Source organism: Cricetulus griseus, chromosome 2, assembly GCF_003668045.3.
Source record: "Cricetulus griseus strain 17A/GY chromosome 2, alternate assembly CriGri-PICRH-1.0, whole genome shotgun sequence".
NCBI classification, from domain to species: domain Eukaryota; kingdom Metazoa; phylum Chordata; class Mammalia; order Rodentia; family Cricetidae; genus Cricetulus; species Cricetulus griseus.
The window spans coordinates 79946788-79970481 of record NC_048595.1 but is presented as its reverse complement, the minus strand read 5'-3'; the positions used below and the strand labels follow the sequence as shown (position 1 = coordinate 79970481).

At 39.9% G+C, this 23694-nt stretch overlaps 1 protein-coding gene across 1 annotated transcript in view; it reads right to left on the bottom strand.

Annotated features, from left to right (window-relative positions):
• The window catches only part of LOC100750695 (astrotactin-2), a 933092-nt gene that overhangs the window by 471617 nt on the left and 437781 nt on the right, over window positions 1–23694 (bottom strand). Inside the window, 3 exon segments of the mRNA XM_027400261.2 lie at window positions 21052–21189; window positions 21946–22020; window positions 23073–23157. Of these exon segments, the coding sequence (XP_027256062.2) occupies window positions 21052–21189; window positions 21946–22020; window positions 23073–23157 (298 nt within the window).

Here is a 23694-nt window from a genome sequence, read left to right as displayed (position 1 = left end):
ATGAAGCCTCAGGAGTGACTGAAGTCAGGTGATACTCACAAAGCATCTGTTAAGTCCTTTGTTCATATGAAGAGTTCATGAAGGAGAGGCCACTGCCATCACTATGGTGGACACTGACAGATATATGGCCAAAAACTGGAAGTTTGTGAGTCTGAGGTACAAAGAGAGGGATAAGTGCAAATGTGAGAAAAATAAGCAAAACTTGTTTAGTGTAACTGTGTCCCACTCTACACTGTGGACACACTAACAAATACAAAGGCTGATTTGAAACTGCTGAGCAGGGTGGATACTAGAAAATGTACTGTAAGGTAGGGATCCTGTTAGAGATAGAAAACCTCTCCTTTGGATCTATGTAAGTCTGGCTTTCCAGCTCCTACTGTTCCACCACCTGTGTGCTCTTAGCCTTTGCTTCAATAAGAGCATCATTTTCCTCATCTGGAAATGAGGGTCCTTGTTCCATACTCCATGGCATTGTGAGAGTTACCTCTTCTGACATTAAGGTGTTTTTTTTCCCCCATCTTTTTAGTAGTAAACACTATTGCTGTGGATACAATGACAAAGAAGCAAAAATAACCACTTCAGCTCTGGCAGGATTTTCAGTTTGTTGGAAACCAGAACAAGTCATCTCAGTCAATGGTGACATGCTATGACAGGAAACAAGGGCCTCCTTCCAGAGAGCAGGATGATCAGCCCTGGCTGCACATTCAAACAAGTTGTAAGGTTTCAGTTCTTTGGTTGCTGTTTTTGTTTGTTTGTTTGTTTGTTTTTGCTTTGCTTTGTTCTTTCAGTAGACTACATATTTTGACCACTTTCACTGCCTTTAAGTTTATTTGCATTTTTTCTTACACTGCAGGGTTATATAAGTTCATTTTTATGTAAATTATACAAAGTATTTGGCACATTTTCCTTATGCCATACTGCCCTCCCCTTTCAGGTTCCTTCCCTTTTCATCAGTTCCTTTTGCTTCCCTAGACAGCTTCACATCCATTTTCACACCGTTGTGTGCATTTGATTTTCACGGATCTTGAAAACTTCTGCACAGTAAATGGAAGTTTTGTAAAATTGCCACCACCTTTAGTACTACCCTAGACAATCTGAAGCAGTATTCCTAAGGCTAGGCTTCTGACCTAAATTTTTAATGTTTTTTTATATTAATGTAATAGGAGGCTTATGGAACAGTTGTAAAATTAAATATAAACTGTTGTTGCTTCTATTTAGCATTTTGCTGGAGCCTGCAGTCAGGCACATTTGAAAGACAAATAAATAAAAGAAATACAGATTGAAAAAGAAATAAAACTATTTCTATTTTGCAGCTGGTTTGATTTTGTATATAGAAATGCTAACACACACACACACACACACACACACACACACACGCACACACACACAAAGTAATTATTGGCTTCATCATCTTGCAAGGTATGTGGTCAATGTGCAAGAAAGAGTCAATTGTATTTCTACATATTAGGTAGTGAATATTCTGAGAACCAAATTAGAAAAGCAATCCCATTCACAGTAACATAAGAAGATGAAATATTCAGAAATAAACTTACACAAACCAGTGCAAGGTTTGCATTCTGAAAACTACAAAAACAATGCTGAGAAAATTATAGATGATCTAAATGTACAGAAAGTCATCCTATGGCCAAGGTTCCCAAACTTATCTACAAAATGATTGCAGTTCCTACTGCACTCCCAGCTCCATGTTGTTACCAGAAATTAACAAAAAATTCAAGTGGAAATGTAAGGAAACTAGAATAATCAATACACTATTGGAAAAGAATGAAGTTCAACACTAGGGAACTCATATGGATGGTCTTCCTTCTGCTTTCTCTACCACTCATCTGCACTTGCTGGATTTATACACACATGCATTTTCACTTTGAAGTATTTAAGAATCAGTTAAAAGATAGACAGCCTCTTTTCTTTTAAGTACTTAAGTGTGAATTTTCTGAAAATGAGAACATCATGTCCTATTACTACAATTATCTATATCAGAAGGTTATTACTGCCCTGGTATTATTCCATAATGCTATGGTTTTGATGTTGTTGTTTGATTTTGTTCTTTGTTCTACATTTTTGAGTGTGCATGTTCTCATGTTTGTGAGTTTGTGTGTATGTTCTCATGTTTGTGAGTTTGTGTGTGTGTTCTCATGTTTATGGGTTCGCCTGTGTGTATGTGCGTGGGGGTTGTGTGGGTGTCCATGTGTATGTGTGCTTCTGTGTGTATGTATGTATGTGTGTATGTATGTATGTATGTATGTATGTATGTATGTATGTATGTATGTGCACATGCCTATGAACAAAAGTGATCATGCGTGGAGAACCAAAGTAGATATCAAGCATCTATTAATCATTTTCCATCTTATTCACTGAGGTAAAAACTAATCTTGAACCTGAAGCTCAATGTTTGGCTAGTCTGGCTAGTCTAGCTAGCTAGCTTGCTGAGGGGTCTCCCTATCCCTGCCTTCCCTGCACTGAGATTACAGGTGGATAGTTATGATTATACAGCATTTTATGTGGGTTCTGGGGATCTAAATGTGACTAGTGCTTTATCTGTTGAACAATTGCCCTAACTGCTCTTGTCCTCAAAGCAAAGAAAGCCCCAGCTCATCAGTTGTCATCATTGCTAGAGGCCCTTTATAGTTGGACAGTTCTTTGGTCTACATTGTGTCCATGACCTTGATATTTTAAAAGATGTTTGTTAGTTGCTTCATAGACTACTTACTCTTCAGTATGGCACAGTCCCATGTTGTCTTGTGATTAGAGTCAAGTTATGTAATTTAGGGATGCTGTTTTCTTAGAGCATTCTATCAAGATGCACATAAGGCTTTGTTACTACTGACTTGGTCAATGGTAAAGATGGCATTGTTGTCTCCCTCTAAGGTATAACCTCACTCTTCTTAACTCCTAGTTACTCATGACAAGCTATTTTGAGGCTACTTGGATATTCTATGACTCTCAATTTTCCCACAGCTCTAATATGCCCTTGAGAGTTTTAAGAAGTCTCCAACTTTTACAAATATATCCAGGCTTGAGAACCATGTGACTAAACTGGTTTAGTAAATGTGGTCCTTCTTGAGAGAGAAGCATTTCCACTAGAGTCTAAAGAAGAAGTGGAAAAGGCTTCTTTAAAGGGAGTTGGTGAGAATGTACTAACAGCTATGCTGGGGATATGATGGCCCAGACACATACAAGCTCCCTAGAAATTAACTGAGAGCAGCTGGCCAACACGGGATGTAATGCAGGATTACAGGCAGAAGGTGCCAAGGTATCAAGTTTGGACTTCTACAAGGCAAAAAAAAATTCCTGTGATAATTCAGTTACATAAATGATGGTCAGTCTGGAAGACTGGAAAGAACACAGTCCTTGACTATCATGGGACACCACACTGAAGCTGAGACAAAGGAAGATGGGAGTACAACCAGGAGGTATGGGTTATAGGCAATAGTGACTAAGAGAGGGAAGTGTGCCTAAGTCTAGGCACATTAGCATCAGTTCAGGAGAGTGAGTATAGCAGGGAGAGATAAGGGGGTCAGACACTGTGGGAAAGGAGAGATAGGTGTCTGTACTGGATAGTAGTGGGGGTCAGAAAAGGTGGTGTCATATGTGGAACCTTGATCAGTGACTAAAAGGCAGCTGGTTGAAGAAGTATGTATATTGTGGGCAGAATAAGCTTGAAAAATCAGAACTAAGGGCTACCACATCTAGGAGGGTCGCTGGGAGGAGAAGTGTTGATATGAAAAATTCAGGCAGCAGACAATAGGAGTTATGGGAGGGACAGAAGGTAGCACTCAGCTGAGATGTATCTATACTGGCTGCATAAGAGGCTGACCTGGCAGAAAGAGGAAATTCTAAGAGACCAACTTGCAAAACCATGGGGGAAATCATCTATGAAGGGTACACATGTATCGACAGCATATAGAAACTGTCACTGTAACTCAGAGCTTTGCTTGCATGGCCAGGCACACCCACCGTGAATTTTGCAAGCTCTAACTGGGGGTCCTTGTCTTGTAAGCCTTCAGTGGGAAAGGTTAAAAGGAGAAAAGATCATCCCACTCAGAAGACATCGAGAAAAAGGACCTGAAGCCTGAGCACCAGAACAGAAGAGATGGAGCAGGGGGCTTGCTCCTGAGCTGAATGAAGACAAATGGGCAGCGAGTTCTGGAGAATACATCCTTTCTCCGGAACACTTGCCTCTCCATCAGGGCCCAGCCAAGGCCTGTCAGGCAGGAGTGGCGCTTTTGTGCATCTGCAGGCTATGCTCCTGTTGCCATAGTGATGGGGCCATAAGTCATGTCTGCTACTGCTGTACAGAGGCGTTGTGATTTATGCCAGCCCAGCTGGGATTGTAAACTTTTTTTTAAATGTTCAAAATCGGTCATAGTAAAGGAGGGTAGAGAGTCTCAGACTCATTTGAAAGGGGGTGGGGGTGTTGCTAGACCTTGATTTTCTCTTTGTCAGTGATGTTTCCTCATAGAACAATGGAGCCTCCATCTGCAGAGCTTCCTTCTGACACTCTAGCCATAGGAGTGGAAACACCTGGGGCAGATGCTTGAACCTAGAGCCAGACTGCTGCTGCTCTCCCCAGAACAACCCTTTGTCCTCTCTCTAAGCTGCCTTCAAGCACCGTTTGTTTTCTATATGCTTATATTTGTGGCTAAAAATTAATCCCAGGTTTAATGGAAAGTTCTTAAGGGAAAAAGAACTTGTATTTGAAAGAACACTCCAATTTTTTCATCCATCTAAAGAGGACAGTATACTTTCATTTAAGGCAAGGCTTTTCATTTGCGTCTTTGACATTTGAAGTTGGGTTACTTGTTTTTAGAGGATGGATGTCCTTTGCATTGTGGGATGTCTAGAAGCATTCTCATCTTACATGCACTGGGTATAATATGCCAATAGCACCCTGCAGAGATTAAAGAAAAGCAATGCTTCCAGATATTACCAAATGTCCCCCTAGGGGTATGTCCAAACCATCCCTTCTAAACTCTTTTACAGGTGAAGTGAGGCTTTTCTTTTGCCCTATGATAGTTTCAGCTTTTATGGGCATTAAGATATTTCCCCCGGGGAATGGAGTGATGGTTCAATGGTTAAGAGCAGTTGTTGCTCTTGCAGATGATAGAGGACCAATTCCCAGTACCCATATGGTGACCCACAGCCATCTGTATGTCTGGTTCCAAAGACTTCAGATCTGTGTAAGCAATAGGCATGGACATGGAACACATACATACATGTAGGCAAAATACTCACACACATACAATATACTACAATAAATCTATAGAAGTATTAAAAGTGTATTTGTCTAAGACTATATCTTTGTGCCATATGTGGGAACATGGACATCCCACAGCATTTCCCATCATGTTTTACAGGTATTGGCTTTACCCTGCTGGATGGACACCATCGTTGATGAGTCATCCAAGCATCCCAGCATCAGAATCTCAATGTCAATGTAGATTCAGAGCACAGATCTTCCCAGGCAGCTCCATCTCAGTACAGTGAATATTATCTTGTTTTACCTAGGGACATGGTAACAAGGCTGTGAAGACATCCTAAATAGTTGCAGTGAGCAAGATGTATACTGTAGGGCCATGGATTCTGCTATAGGAACACTGAAACATGGACTAAATTGAGATGAGTGATATGGTGTAATAGGCCTGGCTGAGAAGGCCTTTCATACTCTTCTCACCCAACCCATTCTCTTCTATTTTCTTTGGTCCATTTTAAAGTTATAGTAAATACATATAACAAAATTTACTATCTTATTTTTTAAATGTAAAGTTTGGGGTTTCAGGTATGCATTGTGCAACTAGCATTGCCATCCTTCACTAGAAGGCTTTTCATCTCACAAAATGAAACTTTTTTTTTTCTGTGCAATACATAGAACACAAACAACGCCCAATTCTCCTTATCTCCAGCTCTTAGCAACCATCACTACTATTTGTTTCTGTAACTTTTATCTCTGAATTCTTCATAGAAGTGCAATATTCAGCACTTATACCTTTATAATTGCTTATTCTACTTAGCACAGCGTCCTTCAGCTCATTCATGTTACAGCAATCTCATAATGACCTTCCTTTTTCAGGAAAAATAATATTCTATTATATTTTTATACCACATTTTAATTATTTGTGCATCTGCTGACAGACACTTGGAATGCTTCCATACTTAACTATTGCAAATAATAGTGCCACGCATCTTATACTCCTTTCTGAAGTACCTTGGAGTTGTACTTCAACTTGGCAGTTATTATGTGCAATGCACATAAACACTTGGGAGAACACAAAGAATGTGAGTTAAAACTCTAACTAGAAAGGGTCTAGGAACAGCCTAACAAGGGCTGTGACACAGGAATAATGCTTAGGCCAAATAGTTACAACATATTAATAATAATGACCAATAGTTCATGCAAAACATTGATCATCTTATCACTTGATTCTCAACCAGAATCCTATAGCCATCTTCATTTCTAAAGTGTGGAAACTGAGGACCATGTGGATGATCAAGGTCTGGTTAACCACCTCAGACCATGTCAGCATCAGATGACCACAACACATGTGGGAGGCTGGTGTTGCCCCCTAGAGCCATGGAGAAATCTGGGTACAGCTGATTGCCTAGGGCCATTTCTGGGTCTATAGTCCCATGGAGGCTGGTGTCTGAGGTGGTGTCTATGGGTCTAGCTTCCACCAAGGGTACTGTGGATGCCTGGACCTGGATCTGAGGTCCTGAGAACAGGAGAACTTGTCCTGCTCCTTGCCTAGGCTGCACTGGGTGAGCTAGCTGAGGCAGTGCTGGAGAGGTCAACTGGTGGTGACTGTTAGGAAAGGCTAGTAGGCTGACCAACCTAGCTACCATCCAGACCCAGAACCAGGGCTATAAGGTGGCCCTCCTGAATGACTGTTGGAGCATGTAAAGGGGACAAACCTATAAATCCCAAACAGCATTATCTCCATGACACAGAACAACAACAGGATATTCAGGAAGACCCCAGTGAGAGCCCATTGTCAGTGGTGTAGCAGAAACCACAGGCCTCAAGCTAGACCAAAGACTCCTGGAAAATAACACTTGCAAGAAAAGAACAGACTAAAGGGTAAACAATGTTTCTCAAAGGGTCACACTACAGCTTCCACAAAGAGATTCTTCTTCTCTCCCTCTCTCTTTTTTTGTGTTTTCTTTCTGGCTTTTCTTTTAAAGTTGGTTTTGCTGGGGGTGGGGATTTCAAGGGCAGAGGGCAGATGTTAGGGAAATAAGTAGGATCATAATGCATGATGTGAATTTCACAAAGAATCAATGAAAATTAAAAAAAGAAGATGAGCAATGTCTGGGTATAGACTGAAACAGCTAGATTGCAGTTCTATTCTAGAATAGGGGGACCTAAATCAACAACTATAGACACACAGGAACACTCTTCTTCATTATTCACAGCATCCAAAGAAGAGCTTTCCTTTTCTTTACTATATGTGCCCTTTGTTACTTCCTTATCTTCCTCTGCCCATTCAAGGGGACATGTTCAATTGGTATATGCTCAGTGCTGGAATATCCAAGGAGACTCTTCTATACAATGATGGAGTACATGGAGACTTATGAAAACTTGGGTGGATAGAAAGTGGAGTTCAGCAGCTGGCTAAGTGACAAAAGGCCAGCTCCCATTTCCACCTCCCTCTAGTATGTGTGCACCTTGAAAGAGGTCCCTGAGAATTAGATCCCACTTTTATGATACTTGGTTTAACTCGCATAGACTCTGAACCTTGAAGGATTATTATAACATTGCTTGAAGTACATCTCAAGGAATGCAGACACCAAACCTGTCACTAGTGGATCAATGTCAGGGAGAGCACAGTATGTGGGATTTGTTTCCAAAGATTCTTGATGTCCATTAACACATCATTACCAATGGGAAAGCTACTGTTTGGGGCATAGGCATAACTATTTCAATTATAGTAACAGGACATTTCAAATTAAGGATTATTTCTCATTTTGATTTTATTTCACCTGCCCCAAAGTGCTGCTGTTATGTGGACTCACCTGAGCAAATGTAGCCTCCTTCACACAGTAAACACTGTGAAGCAGTGTATTTATATACAGAGGGATTAGGTGATAATTGGAGGTAATTCAAGAGTATCTTCAGAACAATATTTGTTGATAATATATCGTCCTTACAGTATCGAAATAGCTTCAGCAAACAAGAAACATCAAATGCTTTGGAGCCTTTCTCTGAGCTGTTTATGGTGATTTCAACGGTTAAAATTCAACCTATGACCTTCATTAACACACAGATCCCCAGGTGGGAATAGAGTGCAGTCCTTGTCTGCAATTAAGTGCAATCAGTACACTGTTTCCTAATATAGGAAGAAATAGTCAAGCAAGATAAATGAAACAACCATGGACTATGATTTCAGTGGATGCCAGGAGAACAAATTAAAAAAAAAAAAAAGCTACTCTGAAGAAGTGACCCTGCTGCCAAACTAGAGGATGAGGACTGGTAAACCAGGATCAAAGCAGACAATGTGAGTGCAATGCCAAGAGCCGGCGACTGGAGAGGGCAAGGATGTAGGAGAGTGCTTGGCATTTAGAGCTAGAATCCCAGCTTCGGATTGAAAATGTGCCTCATCTTATATCAGTGGTTCTCAGCCTTTTTAATACTGCAACCCCTTAATACAGTTTCTCATGTTGTGGGTACCCCCTCAAGTAGAATTAATTTTGTTGCTACTTCCTAATTGTAGTTTTGCTATGGTTATGAAATGTAACTATCTGATATACAGATGGCCTTAGGTGACCCCTGTGAAAGAATCATTAAATCCCCAAACTGGTAACAATGCACAGGCTGAGAATCCTCTTAGATTGTTTGGACTTTTATTCTGAAGTGTTTGGATTTGAGGGATGTAAAGGTGACTCTAAGCAAGAACAGGAATGGTTCAAATTGTACAGAGGTTGTGCATGACTTGTCCATGAGTAGAGGAGGGACTGAGACAAGGGTGGTACTTAAGAAAGTGTAAGCCAAAGATTTCCGTGAATAGAGAGATGAGTACAGACATTTGGAATACAGGTGGATCTCTTCTGTGCGCCTCTACAGATTCACCCTCAGCACATCCTTCCTCTGACTTGGACCTCACAGTGGTGGACCAAGTCATTGAGCTTCTTCACCTGGTTTTCCACTGCATTTACTTCTCCACTGAGTGAGTTCGAAATTCTCAGTACTTTTTATGCAGGGTCACAATGTTGGTTGTTAGTTGGTGTCATGTTCTAGTAACATTGCTCTTTTTTGGCCCATTGCTACCTGTGGCTGCCTCAGTCACAGACTTAATTACAGCCTACTGTATTTCCTTTGTTACTTTTTTAGAACTTTGTGAGAAATATGTTCCCAGTTTGAATGCACAAGCTGTTTGCTGCTGGGTTTCCCTTTGATTCTGTTTTCTTCTGTTGTTGAAAGAAAAGAAGTCAAACATACTCACTGAAATGACTAGATCCTCCTGACCAAATGGTGTGGTGTGTTCTGTCTGTCTGACTGTCTGTCTGTCTGCATTTCTCTATTGCTCCCTCCTTCTCTGTCACTCCTTCTCCACTCCTATTCTCTCTCACTTACACAAGAGGCTTCAACTCTGATACATGCCAAAATTTTATCTCAGCAAATATACTGGCACCAAGATGAGATTTTTGCCAAATATATCCTCTGAGATAACAGATCGATAAAAAAGCACTGGATAAGACAATTCTACTGTTAATTTATCTTTAACATCTCCATCTATATGGCTGTTTTTTCTTTGTGTCTCAGCAACCAATAATCTTTCTTCATTCGACAGGAGAACAACATTATAAACTCATCAGAGAGAAAATTAGAAGGACCCACTTTAGTTTTAAAAATTTTCCCAGCATAAGACTTGGGCAGTTCCTATCTATTTATCTGAGTAGGCATGTGAGAAATCTGATATCTCCTATCTTTGATTTACTCTAAGCTATAGGATAGACTGATAACAAGAAGAGCAGGCAGAATTTGGGCAATGTGACGTGGAGTGGCCGTCTCCTTGATCCTTTCTTTGCCTGTTTCTGTACTTAATGGTCCTGTCCCTTAATGAGGGACAAGGCAAGAGTACTCTTCTAACATATGTAAGACGAGGAATATTTTTTTCTCTGGAATTCTTCAGCATTCACATTATGGAAGCAAAGCCACTTCTTAGTGTCAAGAAATAAATGTATTTAAGGACACAGTGAGTACCACCACCACTCCCCTGCAAGATGGAAGGGAGCAGGGGCTGGGAAGGCATGAATGAGTTGCATAGTCTGAGAGAATAAAGCTATCATAATAAAAAAAAATGAAGAAGGAAAGACAGAATCTTAGTATGTTTGAAACTCCACCTCATCTGCTTTGAGCTGATTTCTCACCGTCCCAGGACAGCGTTCCAATGTAAGTCTCACTGAAGTCATTCAAACCAGGCTGTATTTCTCCAAAACTAAAATCACCCTGAGCTATACCAAATAGAAAAATGTTCTGCAGGGAGGGAGGTTCTATAGAATGATGGGTGGGACACAGGTCTTAAAGTCAGAAGTTTTCACTCCAGCTCTAATGCTTTCCCTTCACCAACTACCCTGCTTGAGCCCTTAGAATGTCATGTTCCTTATCTATGAAAAAGGAGATTAACAATGAGCCCTTAGAAGAGAGTAACAATAGGCTTGTAGCCTAGGGAGAAGGCTCAGCTAGTAATGTACTTGCCATCCAAGCAAGATGACCTGAGTTGGATACCTAGTGTTGTAATTTAAGAAAAGCAGCATGAGAGAAAAAGATGCCATGCAATAGGGTACAAGCAGAGGGTTTTTAATTAGGGGAAAAGATCATAAAAAGGGGAAAGGGGCAGGAGAGACCAGTCTTTGGGGACAGGAGCATCAGGAGAGAGGAAAGAGGGGAGGGGCAGAGGAGAGAGAGACATACATACATACATACAGAGAGAGAGAGAGAGAGAGAGAGAGAGAGAGAGAGAGAGAGAGAGAGAGAGAGAGAGAAAGGATGGGAGCTGAGATTACAGGATCCCTGAGGTTCATTCTTCTATCAGACTGACTGAATCAGCAAGCTACCACAGTTCAGTAAGATACCCTTCCCCTCAAAACAAGATGGAGAGTGACTAAGGGAGATATCTGACATTGGTCTCTTTTCTCCCCTTGTGCATTTACAGGCAATAGATAAAGCAATAAGCTTAGGCATCAGGCAACAGCTATAAATAACCCTCAAACCCTAGGATACTCTCTTCACCACCAGCCCAGTGTGCTTGCCCCAAATCATACTTTCGTGTCTCTCTCTTTTTAATCTGAAGACATGGAGACTTACAGCAGTATCGCCAGTCCCATTTGAAAAGTATTTAACTTCTAATGCAGATATAACAAGTCATTTCTCAGTTTCACTGTAGCTGCAAAGCTGTCTATAATTCAACATCAAATATTTATTATTACATTTATTAAAATTTTAATAATTTAACATTTCCTGTATGTAAGATAGATGCTTAGCTCACTGCTTCCCCTTTATCCAACCTGGGTCACTTCAATATTTATATTCTAAAGTCTCCATTTGAGTTTCATTTAGCAGAGGCTGTGTCTTGAGCCTGCCACCTGGGCTGCCCATTGGTGCATGGTACAGCTTCCCCTGTGGCAAAGACTAACAGCAATCCCATGCTGCACAGTGTTTGAAGAGATTTACAGAGCCCGGGCAGAAACTCATCCTAATAGACTTCACTTTTATTATGATCGCTAAACTAAAATGGGAAAAATATATATATGTCTCCAGGCTCACTGGCTGAATGACAGGCAGCAGAAAAGGAGGAGAGAGTGAATCCATGTGGTAGTACGTGTGGCATCCTATACAGTAATGTCTGTCAAAAGGGCGACACGAGGGATGAATGTGGTGGTACAGGGCAAATCCTGAGGCCAAATTCCATGAACCAAGCTAACTGTCAAAGGGACTCCTAATTTACTTACAATCTCTTTTCTCATTTATAACTTTTTTACATTTGCAGAAAGGGCACAGACCTTCAGTTACAGGGATAGCACAAGGAATTGAGATTGGCCCTCCAGTATTAAACAAACAAACAAAACCCCAAACAAACAATAACAACAACCACCACCACCACCCCAAAAAACCAAACTAAATCACCAGGCACAGTGGTGAATAGATTCATGGGGTCCAATATCCAGCCAGTTTAACCTGCTCAGCAAGTACTTGGCCACTGAGAAACTTTACTCAAAGATAAAGTTACAGCTTTTGAGGAATGGCACTCCATATTGTCCTCTAGCTTCAACAGGCATACACATACATGTATATTCACATCTCCACATGTGTACCTGCACACACAAACATGCACGCATATATATATATATATATATATATATATATATATGTATGTATATATATAATTAAAAAATAAAAAAGTAAGAAAAAACATCCTATCATGACCTAATGATCAGTAAAGACAAAGGTGGCAAGCTAGTAACCCTAACCCTCTGCCTCTATCTTACTGAGTTTCTCCTAGGAATCCACAACAGCCAGCATGAGGCACAAGCTTAACAGTCAAGGTTCAAATATTGACTTACTATTCAAGTTATATTGTGTAGGGAACTTAAGTCATTGGTTTCCTAGTTGTAATTTTTTTTTAAGCAGTGCAAGAGAGAAAGGGACACAGTTCAAGAGGGGGCTTTTTTATGAGGGGAAAGGGATCATAAAAAGGGGGAAAGGGAAGGGGAGAATTGGCCTTTGGGGACAGGAGCAAGAGGAGAGAGGGGGGCAGACAGAAAGAGGGAGAGAAAGAAAGAAGGAGACAGGAAGATGGGAGGGGGCAGGGCCCTTTTCAAAGGGAACATAGTGAATATGTACAGGTGGTGCTCTTAGTGTGTACAGCTGAGGGCATATCCTGCCAGAACCCCAATGGCAGGCCAGTATAGATGCCTGAATACTAATAGTCCCCATCTGAAAACAAGCAGTAACTACATCATTAGTTGGAAAGAGTCACAATTCATTCTTATTTAAAGGGGTTTAGACAGATCCAGGCACAGAGATGGTCTTTATCTTTCACAAGGAACTAAGAATTTAAACATCTTCACATCACAGGAACATCCAAAGATAGGACTGTGATTATCATTCCTATTTACAGATAAGAAACAGAGGCTAAGAAAGGTTGAACAATTTGGTAAAGCTGGAATTTGAACCTTTGCAGTTTGTCATGAGGGCTTGTTCAATACTCTAATTTTGGGGTTTTTGACTCACAATTTTACCGCTTCTTAAAATCTCTTGCTCTTTGGAAAAGGAGCATTTATAGAACTGGTAAGAAAGGGGTAAGTGGTAGGAGGAGTCTGACAGCTTGAGATTCTATTTCAGAGGTCAATCCCCACCCCCCATAACAGCCTTATACTGTTATGTGTGGAAGCAGAAATGTACTTCTAACTTGTCTATGATAAAGGGTTGAGAACCACTCTACTAGGAAGGAGCTGGACAAAGGTAGTGGGGTGGATATAATCAAAGTACATTGTAAAATCTTCAAAGAATAAAGGAAAAAATCAATAAAAAGAATGAAGACATGCTTTCAATTTGTGTTCATGCCCAATAAAAAAGGTATCTTAACTATCAAATGGTATTCGCCCTGTGTCAAGAGTCCCACTAACACCCATCAGAACAATTGCCTGGATCCCTCCAAGCTTTCAGGTCATGCTCTGACCTATGACATTCCTCAATGTCTTTACCTCCCATGCTTTTTTCTTGATAGTATATTTATTATTATCAACTATTTTAATGCACTAAGAAATGGGTTTTATCATGGTATTTTCATATGCATGTATCATTGTTCCTTGCTCATATTTGCTCCCAGACCCTTCCACACTTCTGTCAAAAGAATATGATCCAGAGAGAGGAGGCAGAAATCCTGTATGTGTGCTGTTTCTGTACCACAAACTACATCTTTCTAATCTGTTTATATTGTACTTACTATGTGGTTGCTTCCTTCTTCTGGCATACAGATGCTACTCCTTTTATATTTTCCCAGCTGGGTATGGTGAAGCAGGCTTGTTATCCTAGCACAGACGAGGCTAAATCCGGAGGATCACAAGCTTGCAGTCATCCTGAGTTATCTAGCAAAGTGCTATCAAAAATAAGTAATAAATAGATGATAGATGGATGGACAGATAGATAGATAGTTAGATAGATGATGTTTAGATATATGATAGGCAGATGCATACAGACATACACGCAGAGATAATATTCCTTTCATTCACTGAACACCAAATGCACACACTGACATGTAAGCCCCTCTGCATATGTCATGTGCTCTATCAATTACATATGAAAGAAGCACATTAGCTTCTTCCTTCTGGGTTCCACTTGGAAGTTCAGAAGAGGGAACTGACCTGATCTAAGCTGTAGAGTGAGAACTCACCTCCAGCTCTATTTGATGTCAAAGTCCACCTTTCCCATCATTTCTTTCCCTTGCTAGTCTTTACAGTTTTTGAGCCTATCATGTTATCTAACACACAGGCTAGCACCCAGCATGTGCATGTTGAAGATTTCACCTTAGCATACATGGCTCATGTTCTGCATATTCCCCAACTAGATGCAGTGCCTCTACTCCATATAATCAACAGCTTGGAAAGAGAGAGAAGGGAGAAAATAGCACAGTTGTTCTATCTCTAATATTATCCCAGAGTCTTTGTTATGCTTCCGATTCTGCCCAACTGCGGTCAGAATTAAGTGAAAGCTCCAGCCCCAGGCCCCATGCTTTGTTCATGGCTTTAAAACCTGTGGTGTTGTCTTTGCTTTTATTTTTATTTGGTTTCTCAAGACAGGGTTTCTCTGTGTAGCTTTGGAGCCTATCCTGGCACTTGCTCTATAGATCAGGCTGGCCTGGAACTCAGAGATCCTCCTGCCTCTGCCTCTTTGAGTGCTGGGATTAAAGGTGTGCACCACCACTGCCCAGCACTGTGCTGTTTTCTTGTGCCACATCCATACTGTATATTCTGAATTTCCCTGTGGACTACACTACTTGTAATCACAATGCATATAGTTTAAGTCCTGTAACATTTAGAGAATGAGAGTCTGATGCTGGAGAGATGGCTCCGCCATTTCAGGCTAGGCTCACAACCAAAAATATAAGTGAATGAGAGTCTGTGATTCAGGACAAGGTAAATAAAGCAGGCTGCCCCTTCCAGCATTGATCTGAAACCCTGGTTAATATCCCATGATTAGCCAAACAGAAGAGGCACCAGAGACTACATGTGAGAAACATGGATTTAAAAAGGCCAGGTTTTCAGGATTCAAATCCTTATTTGACATTTATTGACTGGGGCTTTGGGCAAGTGATGTGACTTTTCTGAGCTGCATGGGCTGTTGTGGGTGCTGCATAGTGTCAGGCATACAGGAATATTGACAAGCACATATGGCTTTACTGTGGCAATCGGTCTCAGGTTATAAGGCAGTTTGAGCCACAACTGTATGCACAGGAAGGAAGTCGACCCAGAGGAAAAATGGTAAGGAAGGATAAAAAGAGATAGGAATAATGTATCCTGGTAATGTTTGGGAATATAGTAACTCACCATACCAGGAGGTAAGGCCACCCTAGAGTGTCCAAGTCCCCATACATTTTATTTTCTAGTTAAGCTTTATTCTTTGTTTCATTTCCTAGTACACTTGGACTCAAACTTCAGAGAGTGAATCATCCAAGAACCCCTGATTCAGAAAGTGCTAGCTGTTTTCTGTGTTTCCTATAGACAATCATACAAACTGGGGTGGCTTGAAATATAACCAGAAGCCTTAAATCAGTATTGCTGGGCTGAAATCAAGATAATCATTCTTGTAGAGGTGGTGTGTGTGTGTGTGTGTGTGTGTGTGTGTGTGTGTGTGTGTGTGTGTGTGTGTAATCTTGCTTATTGGCTTTCTTTGGCTCAGGACTGTAACATATCAACATCATACCCCTTCATATTGTCTATTCTGTATGTGTCAAGTACGATCTGCTTCTCTCTTATGAAAACACTTTCTGTGGTGTTCTTAACTCATTCCCATAAGTCAGGAAAACAAGACTATGTTAAGAGTCTTAACAACATTTATAAAATGCTTAAAAACATATTTACAAGGATTAAGCATCAGGGTCTCATACATTTGAGTGTCACTGTCAATCTACCATAGAGACAGTGTGAGAATCTGCATTTCTAGCAGGTTTCCAGGTAATTTTGGATTAGTGGGCAACAGAGTGACATCCCGTATACTTGACTCAGACATTTACATGTCTGTGGAAACCCTCTTTTAAGCCCTAGATGTGTCTGACCACTTCTAGCATTATGTTTTCTTTTTGCCAGGAAATTTCCCTCTTTTTTTCAAATATCACAAAATATGTCGTTTTCTGTAGCTTTTGTCTCATCTAATACTTTGAGATTTATGTCTCATATGTTGTATCTCTACTACATAACCCTCCACATAACATGTGTTCAATAAATTCTTAGGGCTTGGAATTGAAAGGGCAAAAGAACAAAAGGAAATTCTTAATTCTCTTTAGAAAGAATTCAATGTGAAAACGATCACCAAGTGTGCAATGTTAGCTTGCATTCTGCTATCCCATTATTCTTTCAACATTGTTCAGGAATTAACAGCACTTCACTATTTCATTTTCATTGATTGAGATCATAGAAAAATCACCAAGGAGCTCCAAATGCTGGGTTTTGTGGATGATTATTATTCTAACTACAATAGCTCTTCTCATATTTCTCTTATAAGAAGCTCCAGATCCAGGCAAAATTGTGAAGAAGGCCCAGTGTGCAGCATAAAGTGCTGTTTGCCATGCTTCCCTCTCCACCAGGAACTTTTATTTCCTTTCTCAAGTCAGTCTCTTGTTCAATGCTCCTTGCTGAGCCATGAAACTCCTTGAATGCAGAGGTAAGCCTTATTCATGTCTGTAACCCTAGGGTGCTTGGCACAGTGCCTGGCACACAAGAGGCACCTGGTATAGGCAGTTTTTATTCTTCTAAAGAACTGAAAGGAATTCATACGAAATTAAGCTCTCCCACCTTTGTAGCTGGCATTCCTAGTGTCTCCAGTACTGAATCTCATTCCCAGCATGCTGGGGCAGGCTAGAGAACAGGAGGCCTCCAGGGAAGAGTTGTCTTCTTTTGCCCCTTTACCCCTTGAAATTTTTGTCTCCCACCTTAAATTCAGCCCAGGTAAGCCATCCCACAATTTATATTTAATGACTAATGTTCTTTCTATCTTCTGAAAACATCTTGTTCTTTCTTTTCTACCTCTCAAAGCATCCTCTAACTACAAAAATGTGACTCTTCCTTTATTCACTGAAGATGCCCATCTCCATAAAGCCACAATCCTGACAAACCTCAGGAGACTGCACATAACTCATTTAAATTCTTAAGACACAATGATTAGTACAAGCTGTTAACATTAAGACACTGTTGATTTAAAAATGCATCCACCATTGGATACACCCTTTTTACAAGGGAAAAAGAAAATTAAGAATAAAAGAGGAGAAAATCCATTTTGCTATCATTATAAGCATGATAATTAATATTTCTAGAGTGCTAACCATTGTGAAGTTCAGCATTTTACTTGTATTAGTCCATTTAATCTTCTCTAATCTATTATGCAATATAAAAACAAAGCAAAACAACAACTACAGCAAAAAACAAAACAAAAATCCTTCTATCTCCAATGCCCTCAAGCATAAACATATATACAGAAAACCTCACATGAAAGTATTTTGTGGAACGAAGGTGTGAATTGGGGTAGCTCAGCTGGCTCCATGTAACTTTAAACATTGAACTTTATGTTTAATCAAACTAAAAGATTCTCACAGGAATTGTATACTTTGATAAATGTTCTGGAAAAATACTTATAAAAGCACAGCTAAGATAAAAAAAATCAAACTTCTCCAGCACCATACAAATCCTCCAATCTTCCCTTAGTCATTAATCCTCTGTCATCCAAAGCAATACCAAGGATTTGCAAACTAGTAAACTTATTAGCATAAATCATTGTAAGAGCATAGATATTCTTTTGTGTCTGGATTTTGTTGCCAGTACTATTACACACACACATTTCTGTGGCACACATACTTAGTGATGAAATCGATGTGTCAGGTGTCTGCACATCCAACAAGAGTAGATACTGCTTGACAGATTACCACAGTGGTCATGCTAATTGTCTTAGTTAGGGTTTCTGTTGCTGCGATGAGACACCATTACCACTGCAATTCTTATAAAGGAAAACACATTTAATTGGGGCTAACTTAAAAGTTTCAGAGGTTCAGTTCATTATCATGATGGCAGGACATGGTGGCATGCAAGCAGACATGGTGTTGGAGAAGGAGCTGAGAGTTCGACATTTTGATCTGCAGGCAGCAGAGAGAGTCTGTGTACTGCAGTAGGCACAGCTTAAGCATAGGAGACCTCAAAGTCTGTTTCCACTTCCTTCAAGGAAGTGTGTTAATACTTCCTCCAACAAGGCCACGCCTATTCCACACCTCCTAATAGGGCCACTCCCTGTGGGGGTCATTTTCTTTCAAACCACCATATTTATTTATTTTCTTTAAGTTGCTTCTTATGATGGCCATATTTTTGTTAATATTTGCTGCATTAAATTTAGCTACCACAATGGGTCACAATTGTTCTGACTCTGATTGTGAGAGGTCCTATACTTTCCCCCAAATTTATCACATGTTTGAGATTCCAGTCCAAACTTGCAGTGAACCTTCAAGTCATTCCTGCAATCTTGCTGTAATGTAATCTTCTGCCTCCCTTTGCCACGGTCTTCATTCTAATCTTTTTGCTGTGATTCCATGTCAGTGATATTGGCTGTCTGTAATTATGATCTATTATTTATTAATTTCTAACATAACCTGACTGGAACTTATTAATTCTTTAAATGCTCATGATATGCTTGCCTGGGAAATGCCATGTCAAACAAGGTTTATTAATGTACTTTGGAAAATTCCACCAACTTAGTACAAATCACTTCACATGGAAGACTATTATCTTTATCCTCCCTTGCTGAGAAGAAGCCAAAATATGGCTTCATTGCTTTCTGGTAAGAACACAATCTAGGCTTTAAGGATTTTTTGTCTGCTTGATTAATGTATATAAATAAAATGAAAATTATAGCAGAGCTACATGGGATGATGATATAAAGATAAAATACAATTTCATCAGTAAAGAATTCAGTACATAGGGTAACATCAGTGGGTATGAGCTATTTTTCTTAGACTTGATGAGGAAGGTTGAGTATCTTCATTTTGCAGACAAAGAAATGGAAACATAGAAAGTTAGACTTGGCTACATCATGTTAATCGCACATGGGGGAAACGGCATCCTCACCCAGCTCTTGCAACTCCACAGAAAGTGATCATTAGTTCATCTGACACCCAAGTCTTCACTAAAATCCCAAATAGCATATAGCTCTGTGGAAAGCTAGCAGAGTGCCTTTCAAGGGATTTTAGCTGATGTCATTAGAGTTCCTTGAGAGTGCTTCTGCTAGAAGTACCTTGTTCCACCTTTGCAATATGCAATGCCCAGAGACTTTAACAAGATTTCTTTAAGTTTCATCTGCTTCAATTCTACATAAAAACATGAAAATGATGGAAACATTGATCAGTTTGCAGAGACAACAATGTTTGTTCTTTAGTGTTTAGTGATTTACCACTGCATTTATAAATGCTATTCAATTTCTGCCCAAATATATGAGTGCATATGCCTCTGGAGTCCATTGAGGATGTTGGATCCATTAAGTTTGTAGTGCCAGGTAGCTAGTTAGTTGTGAAACATTTAATGTGGGTGTTTGGAACTGAACTTTGGTCCTCTAGAAGATCAGTAAACATTCTTTAGAGCTGAGTCATCTCTTTGGCACCAATATTATATTATTTTTTAAAGACAACTGCTGTGAAAAATATTAATAGCCTACAAAAGCATGTTCGTCTCATCCTTCCATGTGAAATGTAGCAGATGCAGGTAGCTGCTGCTCAGAGAATTCTCAGAAGACAATGTATACATGTTGACAACATTTCCATTCATAATGAACCTGTGACAATTGTTGAGTGGTAGGATAATAGTCACAGGTTTTATCATCAGGGCCAGGTTTTAATATTAGTTCTCACATTAGTAAGTGGTGTGCAAGCTGCTTTCATAACTAATCCTAGAATTCATTTATGGTGACATCACAAATTCTAGAAGGTATTCTTCAATGAAATTAGAGACAGAGAAATAACTCTCCAGTAGAAAAATCCAGACTTGTACTAGGATCAGATCTAAGACCGCTGACTTAATGAAATCAATAAACATTTAGTAGATGTCCAATATGTACTAGGAACTGAGGATTATAGAGCTAAGTAAGTTATTTTCTTTGACCTTGAAAAGTACACCACATAATATATAATATATAAGCCACTAATTAGAGGAAAGTATAATAAGTCCACAAGGAAGTTGGTTGTGAGGGTCAAGACATGAAAGGAAAGATGCTGTCACATTCATTTCATGAGTAAGGATCAAGGGGACCTGACACTTCGAGAGCTCAGATCTCGTGGATTTTTTAAAAGCCATTCTCACAATAGAAAACAGCCCATCCTTCAAACTTCCATGGCTCTCCAACATAGAGCTAATAAATGATGGTTATATGATAAGCTCATCCATAATAAATCTCACAGTGAGTGAGGTACTATGTCAGCCTCTGATAGTTGTTATATGACATATATATATGTATATCAATATATATATGTATATCAATATATATGTTATATATGTAACATATATAACAATATGTGTGTGTGTGTGTGTGTGTGTGTGTGTGTGTGTGTGTGTGTGTGTATTCACAGGTGAACATGACGGTAGAATATAAGACAGCACAGCCCAACAACAGAAGGTATTTCTAGGCCTTAAGAGCACATGAATTTTTTGACAACATTCTTTACATATACCAGGCTTCTATCAATATTACTGAACTCTTTCCTTCACAAGAATGCCTATGATGCTGAAGCAGAAGGACATCGACAACTCCAAGATGTCCTCTACACAGGGTCTTAAAGATGACTTCCCTACCTGACATCTGCAGGGTCTTCTGTGACAAGCACATCAGTCTTGCAGGAGGCCAGGGGGTTGATAGACAGCTCCACCGGTGGAACCACAAAGCTTTTGCTGACCGGAAGCCAGAGGCCTTGGCCCAAGCTGAAAGTAGACCTGCAATGTAAGAGTTTCCATTGGGGAACTCCCCGGGAAGCAATGAGCAAAAAGAAAAAGGGGGCCCTCTTCCCCTCCCTTATAGGGCATTTTCTCATTTTTCCACCCACCTTAATACTGTGTATTCCCCAAACACAGTGCTAACCAGATTCACTCATACTGAGATGCTTGTCTCTTGTTTATTCATTTGGCCCTTGCTTTGCTTTGTGCTGCTTGTTATCTTTGCATGAGTAATGAGTGGACACTGTGGAGAGAGGGACTATTGTAGCTCTGCTTTCCTGCAGTCCCGATGCCCAGCAGGAGTTCCATAAAAAGTCAGAAGGAGCAGTCTGGCACAGAAGGTAAGAGCACAGACTCTAAATCAATTCACATCAACATCTTATTCCCTGCTCTACCGCTTACTCGCTGTGTGCCTTTGTCCGCTTAAATATTGAACTTTTACACACAATTTCATAGAGGTAGCAGAGGTAAGAGGAAGAGACTCTGATGTTACATAATAATTTTTTGAGCAGGTAGTCTGAATAATCAGTAATGCCCCTTCTGTTTCAAGTACCTGAGTCTACAAGTCTAGAAGCCAGACAAACAGGAACCAATATTCCCATAGCAACGCAGGCTATGATGCAATATCAATGCCAATGAGAGTTCTTTTATACTCAGTGAGACTCAGGATCAACACTCTAAGAGTGCATAAACACACATTCTGTCTAACCTCTCTCCTTCCCCTAGCATCAAACCCCAATAAGACTGTCAACTCACCTGAGAATCTTTTCAGGGGCTTGCTCTCCTGTCACCAGATCATACCCCCTCTCCAGTGTTGTATAAGGCCAAGGTCTGAGGAAATGGAGGAAATGGAAGACAGGAAGACAAGACATATTATTAGTCTGAAGCAAGCAGGAATCATGCTGTTCAACAGAAGCTATAGAAGCAGTCACATTCTGTAGAAGTAACGCTGGACATGACTTTCTACATTTTAAAGGAATTTTTTCATGTCATGGGACTCAACACTTTTTTTTTAAGCTAACTTGTCCATTTCTGAGTTCACATTGAATACAATGCAATATCCTCCTCAGCATACTTTATTGATTGTTTCCTGTTTGGGTGAATGAGTAAAGTGTCAGTGCTTGTTCTGTAGAAGCTTCATCAATCATGTCCCTATAGTACTGAAGTGTGAGTCAGCAGGAAAATAGTTTTTGCTTTTCAGTGTGTGTATGTGTGTAGTGTATGTGTGTACAGTATGCATATATATGTATATATATATATATATATATATATACTGTGGTTTTGATTTATATATAAAACAATATTTTATTTATTGTTGGGTATCATATAATGCATTTTCATAATATTCAACTCATATAATCTCTATTCCCACCTCACCACTGACCCAGCTTCATGTTCTATTTTTTCCCTCTTTTTCAAACCCATCAAGTTCTATTTATGTTGACCAAATGCTCTTGGGTATAGGGCCTGCCCTGGAGAGTGATTGACCTACCAAGGATTATACCTTTTAAGACAATAACCAGAAGCTCTCAAAATGCTGTTATCTCCTCAGTTATGGGTGGGACTTCATGTCCACTTCTCCCCACTTCCTGCTGGGGTTTTGTCTTGCTTGAGCTTGCTTTTGTGCAAGTTGTCATTATCCCTGTTAGTTAAGAGGTGTATTTGTTCCTTTGTGTCTGAAAAACACCTTTAGCTTGTAGTCATCTACCACCTCTGCTTCTTATAATCTTTTCATCCTCTCTTAGGAAGCGTTTGGGAGAGGTTTGGTACAGATGTTTCATTAGGGTTGAGCAATCTGCAGTCTCTTGTTTTCTACAGATTCTAGACCAGGAGGTAAATGATTGGGCATGCTGATCGCAGCCCTGAGGTCCTGTGTCACTCACCCTTCGCTTTGTCCCCAGTCACTTCGAACACACAGATGTCTATGAACTGGGTCAGGGGCGTAACCTTCATGACAACTGCACTCCCCTGTAAGCAAAAAGAAACAAGTTTTGTGATACAATGCCTCCACACATATGCTGTTGGTTGCCTTGCTTTCCTGAAAGTTTTAGAAAGGATTTGTGAAAAAGGGTTGCTGAACCCACCAATTACTGTGGGCAACACAGAATTTATGCATATGCTCATTTGTTTCTTCAACCACTCATCTTCCATCCAGTATATTTTGGACACATTTAACCAAGCTCTCAGCTCTACACCAAAGACACAAAAGCAAAAGCTGTAGCTCAGTGGTTAATGGTGCCCACAGTTTGGTAAGACAAAGGGGAAGTAGCTAGATAGTGATGGAGGGCCTATTTTTTTTTAAATTGTGTACATATATGATGATATATACATATATATGTATTTAACTAATTGCTCATATGAACTGAAAAAATATGAATTTTTAAAAATTGTGTACATATATGATGATATATATATATATGTATTTAACTAATTGCTCATATGAACTAATTGCTCATATGAACTGCATAACATAAAATTAAATGTTTTCCAGTGGAATGAAAACCT